At 49.3% G+C, this 8753-nt stretch overlaps 6 protein-coding genes across 6 annotated transcripts; 2 read left to right on the top strand and 4 right to left on the bottom strand.

Annotated features, from left to right (window-relative positions):
* Positions 1–4: 4 nt before the first annotated feature.
* On the bottom strand, positions 5–199 carry BU25DRAFT_309911 (uncharacterized protein; the record flags this gene model as incomplete). The annotated part of the gene is made up of 1 exon (XM_033702118.1): positions 5–199. A coding segment is annotated over one exon (195 nt), but the record flags the coding sequence as incomplete, so codon positions are not given.
* Positions 200–294: 95 nt separating this feature from the next.
* BU25DRAFT_415286 (uncharacterized protein) lies at positions 295–650 on the top strand. The gene is given in 2 exon segments (XM_033707502.1): positions 295–349; positions 360–650. The coding sequence occupies 1 exon segment, from the start codon at positions 389–391 to the stop codon at positions 563–565; it is 177 nt and encodes a 58-aa protein (XP_033556536.1). The 5' UTR covers positions 295–349; positions 360–388; the 3' UTR covers positions 566–650.
* A 224-nt stretch (positions 651–874) lies between these two features.
* BU25DRAFT_304199 (uncharacterized protein) lies at positions 875–1048 on the top strand (the record flags this gene model as incomplete). Its single annotated transcript, XM_033702039.1, has 1 exon — positions 875–1048. A coding segment is annotated over one exon (174 nt), but the record flags the coding sequence as incomplete, so codon positions are not given.
* Positions 1049–2379: 1331 nt separating this feature from the next.
* Positions 2380–3039, bottom strand: BU25DRAFT_495081 (uncharacterized protein; the record flags this gene model as incomplete). Its single annotated transcript, XM_033711827.1, has 1 exon — positions 2380–3039. One exon carries the CDS (start codon positions 3037–3039, stop codon positions 2659–2661), a length of 381 nt encoding a protein of 126 aa, XP_033556534.1. The 3' UTR covers positions 2380–2658.
* Positions 3040–4210: 1171 nt separating this feature from the next.
* Positions 4211–5584, bottom strand: BU25DRAFT_434872 (aromatic compound dioxygenase; the record flags this gene model as incomplete). The annotated part of the gene is made up of 2 exons (XM_033708880.1): positions 4211–4237; positions 4520–5584. 2 exons carry the CDS (start codon positions 5582–5584, stop codon positions 4211–4213), a joined length of 1092 nt encoding a protein of 363 aa, XP_033556533.1.
* Positions 5585–8369: 2785 nt separating this feature from the next.
* BU25DRAFT_352352 (uncharacterized protein) lies at positions 8370–8753 on the bottom strand (the record flags this gene model as incomplete). Its single annotated transcript, XM_033703406.1, has 2 exons — positions 8370–8599; positions 8663–8753. Coding segments are annotated over 2 exons (321 nt in total), but the record flags the coding sequence as incomplete, so codon positions are not given.

Raw genomic sequence — 8753 nt, 5'->3', positions numbered from 1 at the left:
TTGAGTATTGAGAGATGAGATGGATCGAGTGGTTGTTGATGAAGCGGGTAACCCAGCTCTTGCTGACTGGCTCTGTGGCTATTGACGACGCAAAATTTGCTATCATTTCCCTTGTAGGAGGTAGACGGCGAGCTGTAAGCTCCTCTATATACTTGACAAGCTCATCCTCCTGATGTGGAGTGAGCTTTTGTTGTGCAATTGCCTTCTCTTCACTCAATTGCGTCTCGTGTCAATATTTTCGAGACAGGGTTGAGCGCACAACCTTATGTTTTTTAGCCAGCGCTGTCCACGGGAATGGAATCCCATGAAACATCATGGAATCCCATGGAACAACACAGAATCTTCTGGTTGCTGACAAATGCTGACAAATGATTACAAATGATTACAAATGCCAATGTATCTAGAACACTCCAGGAGCCAGCAGTCTGTCTATAAAGACAGCCTGCCCTCCTGCTCAGATAACTCATGCTTGCAATTCAAAACTCAATCCACTCCTTTAATTCACCTCAACAACTCCTTCCTCAACTCACTCCTCACTGATCCTTTGTGGTATCCCCACACTTGATCCCTTCTTTATCACTTATCCCTTTTACCACTTGTGGTATCCCCACACTTGGTCTCCTCTACACCCTTATCTCCAACAAGCCTGAACCATCCTTCCACCAATCCTTCCATCTCAGAGAGCAGTTGGTATCCCCAGCTGGCCCCCTCTCACACCAAGCCATCGTTAGGTGTTTCACCCAGGCAACTTACCCCTACTGTTCCAGAACCAGAGTTCATCCTCGAGAACCAATCGAATAGTGCTTACGAGCTTTGCTTAAAGTACGACTTCAACACTGGCCCCCTCTCACAATATGGGGATGAGATCTTGGCCTTGGCACGCATCCACATCTCTATTGTCAAGAAAGAAGCATTTATACCAGCGTTTCAACAGGCCTACAATTGTACAATAACAAAGGCAAATATCCTATCTAGTTTCCGCGCTACTGGCCTAGTACCATATAATCCAGATGCAGTACTATCGAAGCTTGATGTACAGCTGCGTACGCCAACACCACCAGCAGCAGAGGACCTCCCATGGCTTTCTCAAACACCAAGCAACGTCAAAGAGATAGAGGCTCAATCAACGCTTATTCGAGATAGGATACAACATCACAAAAGCTCTTCACCAGCTTCTATCATAGAGTCGCTCAACAGGCTTGAAAAGGGCTCTGCAAAGATGGTGCTCAACATGGTGTTGATGCGCAAAGAGCTTGCCAACCTTTGGCAGGCAACAGAGATAGCAACAACGCGTAAACACAGAAAACGAAGGTACATTAGGACTGAGGAGACCCTGCCAGTAGAGGAAGTAAAGGAATTACTTGCTACAGATAATGGTGGTGGGCAGGAAGAGGGTGGAGAGCCCTTGAAGAGGGTGCGCGTGCAGAGGCGCTGCGGGCATTGCAACAAGACTGGCCACAACTCGTGCACCTGTAAGGTAGAAATATTAGATACAGTAGATAGCGATGTTTCTGAGTAATACTACACTATTTGAGATAATACAGTATATATATTATAGCGTTGTAAGGCATTGCTGTAATAGTTGGGATTTTGGTAAGGTGCGAGACTCGCTTGTATGCGTGACTCGCTTGTACAGTACGTTACAAAGTTTTTAGTATCTACTTTATAGCTGGAGTTATTAACGTTTTAGTTTGCTGATTTAGCCGATGGCTACCCCTACCCAGAGAAAAGCTGGGTACCCCCCAAAATTCCATCAAAACTAGCCCAAATTAGGCAATTTTAGGCTCATTTTGTAACGCTAGTCCGTGCGCTTTTATTGTGTAATACATTACAACTGGCTTTTTCTACTAGTTAAGAAGTCAGAAGCATATAAAGAAAAGTGGATACCCTACCCCATTTGCCAGCCTAGACACGGAAGCAAAGGCGCGGGAACGCGCGGCAGCCCGGGTGCAAAAGCAGCAGGAAAAAGACGCTGTAAACACAAGAACATCTGTAGGACCACTGAAGAGAGCTCTCCCAACAACCTCTCAAAGCGTCAGCAAAAAATCTCGTTGTGGTGGTGGTGCAGTAGGTGGTGCAAGTGGAGGTGCAGCTGCATTGCTGCCTTCGTCTCCTCCCAGGCGCATAACAACACGGGGACGCAGCATCAACCTTCCAGCAAAATTTAAATAGTAAAAATTGTGCGCAAGCATCTATTTACTAAACCACCAACTTTTCTCGTGATAATAACTATTGTATGTGGTTGTGCAGCCCCATCTTTGTGATTGTTTGATGTGGTTGGGGTGGCCCATCCGGTGCCCCGGCCCATCCGGTGGCCAAGCTCGGTATTCCCCACGAATCCCCAGAGTTCGGATCCTTAAGGATTCGTCTTCCATCTCACCCAATATACGCCTATTCGTCCCATATCTGATCGCCTGCCTACAGTGCCCTCACACGCCAGTAAAAGTAAAGTACTGGGCAAACAGCGGCGGATCTTTATGGGTATGGATTTGAGAGCACTATTGTCTTGTTTACTGAAGATCTGACAAGCCATAACCCGTTAAAGCCCTGAAGCATGCGCCACGGCGCTGAGAGCATTTTGCGTACTTGCACTCACACGACGAGTGGTTGAGCCATGGGTCTATATCGTCAAGAAATGCAAACGCGCGTCTGTATATTTCACGTCGACAAAGGCGAATTGTTACCTGTCTCATAATCGCTCTGCTCGCCTGAGTCGAGGGTCAAGAACTGTTTCGCCAACTTCGACAACTCCTCTATAACCGGGTCATCTGATATATCAACGATGCGGGGAGTCCACGCTGATTGAATCTCACTATCCAGACTGGGTTTCTCATCAGACGCCGTCTCTGGGTCGTCCAACCCATGTGAGAGTCGTGCTTCTTCAGGTCGAAGCTGGTTCTTAAGAATGTAGTATATTGTCCTGGTGTTATAGTAATTGCAGCCTTGTTCGTGCAGCCCTCTTAGAGCAAGGAAAAGGCTCGATCGCGTGTAGTCCAGTTCTTGTGGATTCATCCGGTCATTGATGCTGTTCAAAGACATGAAGCCTAATTTCGAAAGCGGAGACATCAGGTAAACATGCGCATCCTCGAAACCGTGCCGAAAATAGTATAAACGTATGAGGGCATTGATATCCCGTTCTGCATTGGACATAATGTCTCTGGGAATGAACTCGTTGTTCCACTCCCCGTGAATGTAAGGCTGGCAGAGAGGCATAAGGATAATTGGTAATCGAGGCTGGTGCATAGGTGAGTGTCTGGACAAAAGAACAAATATGTCTTGAACTTCTCTTTAAGTAGTACACCAAGCTCTTTTGATCATTGAAGGGAAACCCACTGCATGAGGAAGTGAGCCGGAAGCACAATGTACTTCGGCATTACCTAGCTACGCACGGAGACATGTACGGAAAAATCGAGTCTGGGAAACTCCTGCTCTCTGCAAAGATCCTCCCCGTTGCCCTGAGTCTGGACGTGACAACGTAAAACCTTTGGATCTTAGATGCTTTCGCTATGCCGACGGACCCAGATCTCTTCGCTGCTCACTCAAGTGGGGAAATGCCGAGTATAGCGTGCGACTTCGATACCGCTTACCAATTCAAATGGAAGGGAGCCTGCCAAAGTCTGCGAGATCAGATGATGAGAGCGCCCTGCATTTAACAAAGGGCGTAATTTGAGGAAGAGTTGAACGCAATGGAACCGTTCGCGGTGGAAATCACACGACAGTCGCGGCTGAGTCCGTGTTGGGACTACTCGAGAGACCTAATCGCATAAATCGTTTACTACAACGCTGGGATAGCTCAGCATTCCTAAGGTGGCTTGCTAATCACTTCCGCTGACTTCCTGACGTAGAATGGCTCATAATGTGAGTTTTGAACAATCTTGAGAAGTATGAAAGGATGCAGAAGGATCCCTTTGTACAAGAGCTATATTACGCATTTATAATCTCATCCTAGCAACTTCCCCGCTTTGGCGACGCGTTGTAAACAACCAAAACAATAACACAAAAGCGAATCGCGGAGGATTCGCACCGCAATTGATGATCGGCCGATCGCGGGCATTTTCAGGCGACGGGATTGCCAGGCGTGTCGGCAATAAACCCAGCGGAGTGTTAGACATGCTGGCAGCGTGATCAATACAGGTAGGTTCTCAAAAGATGGGTGTGTAGGTGGCGCGAAAGGAGCATACTGAACTAAGGTGCATGTATGCGGATTTCATCAACGGATTTCATCACCAGATAATGTCTTTGTTACAATTCATCTGCAGAGGCAAAACATTGTAAAACGAAGGTGCATTTTCTTGAATGGTAACGACTACAGCCTCCTATATCAATTCTACGTTAATCTTACATGGCCCACCACTTCGATCCCTATCCATCCCAAAGGACTTCTTCACCTGATTTGCGATTGCGCACTGGATTGATACTCTGGAGGCACCAGTGGTAGCCATGGTGATTGTCCCGGAAGGATTTAAGCAGAGGCGCTGGCGGAGGCAGCAGGCATGGAGGCGCCAGATGACATATCGACGGCACCCATATCGGCCATGCCACCCTCGGGGTTGGTGACACCACCCTCGGTTGTGTAAGAAGCAGCATAGCTGGTGTTGTAATTCTGGGTACTGTCGACACCAATGGTGATCCAAGAGAAGAGACCATCAGAAAGGTCATCGCCCAAGTAGATGTAGTTGAACAGGGGGTCAGAGTTGCTGTCCTCGGTCTCGGCAACAACGACGTGGTCGTCCGCGTTGAGGGTGATGGCGACATCGTTGGTATTGTAGGGAGAAGTAGCCTCAACCTCGGTGATCAGGTCCTGATCGAAGAACAACTGACCGATGTGAGGAATGCTACCACCAGTGATGGTGCCGTTAGGGAGGAGGGTAGCGTTGAGATGGGCAACGACGTGGACGTGGGTAGCGCGGCCGCCGTAGTGACCAGGGAAAAGGGTCCTGAAGTGGGCGACACCGTCCTCGTTGGACTTCTGGATACCACGGAGCGCGGTATTGTTCAGGTTGGATGCATCATCTCCGTTACCGTTGCCGTCGGACTGGACACCACTGTACACACCAGTGGCGTTGCAGTTCCAGATATCGAACCAGATATCGGGGAGGGGCTCGCAGGTGTTGATGTCAATGAACTGGGCGTACACGTAGTTGGGAACACCGGGCTCGTCTTCGAGGATGTCGTCGCGGTTGAGCTCGCCGGTAACCCAGAAAGGTCCGATCTCGCCCTCGGGGGAGAGAATGCAGGTCGAGTTGTCGGCGAAGATGGTAGACTCGGGAAGGAAGGGAAGGTTCTGAATGCTTGAGTGGTGGGAGGTGTTGAGTACAGCATCGGTGTCGCGAGCGCGGATGCTCTTGGCTAGAGACTTCTTCTGCAAGTCCTCCACGAAAGCACGACGCTGAAGCTCAGCAGACTTCAGGGTGCCCCTCTTCTCGAGGTGCTCAGCGCAGGAGTCCAGGGAGCGGCGCGAGTTGGCCATGAAGCTGCGCTTGGCAGCACGGTTGTGGAAGTGCTCCTCGTGGCCGGGGTGAGCGGCTGCGAGGACAGCAAATCCAAGGGCAGTAGCCTTAGCGACGTTGATGAAACCGACCATGGTGAGCTTAGTGAAAGACTGGAGTCGGGTGAAGTTGAGAGTTAAGTAATGATCGGAGAGTTGGTAGCGTGGATGTTGATGTCTTCTTCAAGCGTGCACAGCAGGTATCTTTATACGCTGCGGACGTTGTCTTCCCATAAGCCTTGTTGCTTGTGTCTTTTTCCTCATAGTCACCGTACGCAACCCCTCGATCGTCCACTGTGTAATCTGACTCGTTCCTGGGCTCTTTCTCTTGCCGTCATTGTATGTACGCGTCGTCGAGCATTCCAGAACTGAGGCGTATGCCCCTGCACATTAGGTAGGGCCACGTACGCTCGCGCTAGTATTCCGATGAAGGCACCAACGTCCCTCTTCGAACGCATGCAGGTAATGTCCACTGGATTTGGTGATGAACCAATCTGCGGCTGTCCTTCGGTCCATGTCCATCCTGTAGAAGGTATTGGCATCTTCAAGCATTGCCTGGAATGTCCCTCAGCTCAAGCCTCAGCGTCTGAAGTTGAAAAACTTGTCTGAAAGCCTTAGCCGATCCTGTGCACTAGCCTCGGGATGCTCCGAAAGTCAAGCATCTGCAAGAGCTAATTGCATCCACAACGTTGATAAGTTGAAACAAAGCGAAGGATAGCACAGCCAAGGGGCGACGTAATGCAAGCCGTATGATTGGCCCCGGTTATCGCTTTGCGGAGTGGATGTTTATGTTCGTTTGTTAGGCTGTTTCTTCACCGCCAGCGTGCGCGTTTCCTTACGTCCTATGACGCAGCTGCCAAGTGCCAAGGCGCGTCCTTGCAGCTCCTGTTTTTTCTACAAATCCCAATGCAGAATTTAGTCATAACGCATGCCAAGGAAAACACAACAACAGCGAGAATCTCATTCTTTAGAATCAACATAGTTTAACGCACGCAAACGTCGACTAGAGACAGCATTAGCTAATGACCAGGAGTAGTGCCCACTGCTGCTGAGACGTTATGGCAATACCGTGGCCTCAAAGGTCGACCTGGCCCATTCCATTAGACGAGCACGCTACAAATCTGAGTGCATTCCTCCACAAAGTACTGTCACTAATTGAGCGCAATGGAGGCCAACTGTCACGGTATCCTCTCCAGATCCCCTGACAATATCCGGATCCGCTCCATACTGTCCCTGACCGTACGCACCAAATCCCCAGCGTCCTTACACACCTCCGAAGTGGACGTACAACCTCTGGTCACCTCCGGAGCGGGCCTGTAACCTCTGAAGCAGGAGTATCAGAATTCTGCAAGCTCCGCTCTGGGACTTGTAACCCCGATACCTATCCAACTCAGTTCCGATTATTAACCGGTAACCGAACGAACCCACACGTAAGTATATAGACTATTGCTGGTAGAGTTCTGTTTGGTACACAACGTCTTGTACCTACTTAGATACCGTATGTAGTAATTGATTTAGACTCCTAGCAAGTCCTAAAGGGCCTACTCGTAGCATCCTCGTGACACCAACAGCCTCTGCCAGCAGACATTCTCAGCGACATTATACACGGCGCACTGACGTTTGTCCTAAAGACGCAGCACTCCCCCAACCTCAGCAGCCTCAACGACGCTCTCAACGTTGCACAAACCAAGGCTAGAGCTGCAGCAGAAAACACAACGCAGACCCTTGATCAGATTAAGCAAGAGCTCAAATCTACTGTAGAAGTTGTTCAACAATCCACAGCAAACATACAACGAAACGGCAACATAGCGGAGGAGGCGATGGCAGTGGCCGAGGACGCCACAGAGGTGGGTAAGGTGACGCTGGAAATGGGGCAAGAGATCAGGAACAAGAGACCACAAGAGCAGGCAAATGGACCAATGAGGTATGCTGCAGCGGCAGCTTGAGGCGTTCCACTAGCAGGTACATACAATGCACAATGTCTTAAAGCACCATCTGTGCAGACACAGCGTGAGGTTATTGTAAACATCAGAGACCTATCCACTATACAGAGCCTAAGGGCAATGAACCCTAGTAACCTTGAATGCTTTCGCTTGTGCCGCATTGGATTTGTTAGACTGCAGAGCAACCACCTCGAGCCCGGCAAAGTGGCGGTGGATCTGGTGCTGAGCTGCTGCCGAGTCACCATGCTGTCCGACCTGCTGCAAAACCTTTGTGACTAAATGGATTACTTCATGCGTAGCGATGTCTTCATCGAAGGTATCTGAGGATGTTTGTAGAACCAATAAAATGCGGGGTTGCGTCCGTGATTCAGATTTAATTGGAACATTACAGTGTTCCATTGGCCTGTGCACGTTATCGGCTTGTGCACAAAAATCGGCATGCAGCACCACACAAAGATGAGGCTATAGAGCCACGCACAATAGTTATTATTGCAAGATTTCTTGGTGGAGTACTTTGTTAATGCTTGTGATTAAGACTGCTATTCATACTTGACAGGTTTCTTGACATTGCGGCCACGGCGGGTGGTTGTTGTGGCGGGCAGAGGACTACCCGCTTCACACTTTACAGGCTCTGCAACATCAAGCTTTTGAACTGCAGGCTTCTTGAGAGGCTTTATCGGCTTGAAGCTGAGCCTCTTACTCTTTTTGGATAATTGTAGATCATCCTTAAGTTGTTTGGCAAGCTCTCGATCAACTGTGGCTTGCTCCTGTTCCAAGGCCTTCACTGCGGCTGCTTCCTGCCTCCTAACCTTGGCCGCTATCTGCCCAAGCTTCCTGTCCTCTATGAGCTGTTGTTTGATAAGTTTCTGCTCCTCTTTCTGGCAAGCGTCCTTAGCCTTTTGCAGTAATTGCTCCTGTTCTTGAAGGTCTGCAGCCTCTTACCGAGCACGGGCATCCTGCACCTTCTTAGGACTCCACCATTGAGCTCCTCCATCATACTCAGCCGGTGCTTCGAGCAGCAAGGCCCTGCCACGCTGCCTATGCTTCTTCTCATTCATGAAAGCATCTCGGAGATGCTGATTTTCGTGTTGTAGCAGAGTCTTTTGCACTACAATAGTGTGGATAGTGTGAGAGAGCTTCTTGGCATGAGAGTTGTACACACTCTCAACTACAACGCGCAGCAATCGCTCAATCTTTCTCCAATCACTGGCCGATAGTGCTGAGGTACTACTATCAGCTGTAGAAGGTCTTGAAACATCCTTTGTTTGAAAACGAGCAAGTATCTGCTGTGGATCAAAGGGCGAGAGGCCTGTGCACTCAAA

Source organism: Macroventuria anomochaeta, assembly GCF_010093625.1.
Source record: "Macroventuria anomochaeta strain CBS 525.71 unplaced genomic scaffold BU25scaffold_45, whole genome shotgun sequence".
Lineage (NCBI taxonomy): Eukaryota > Fungi > Ascomycota > Dothideomycetes > Pleosporales > Didymellaceae > Macroventuria > Macroventuria anomochaeta.
This window is presented reverse-complemented; position numbering and strand designations above follow the sequence as displayed.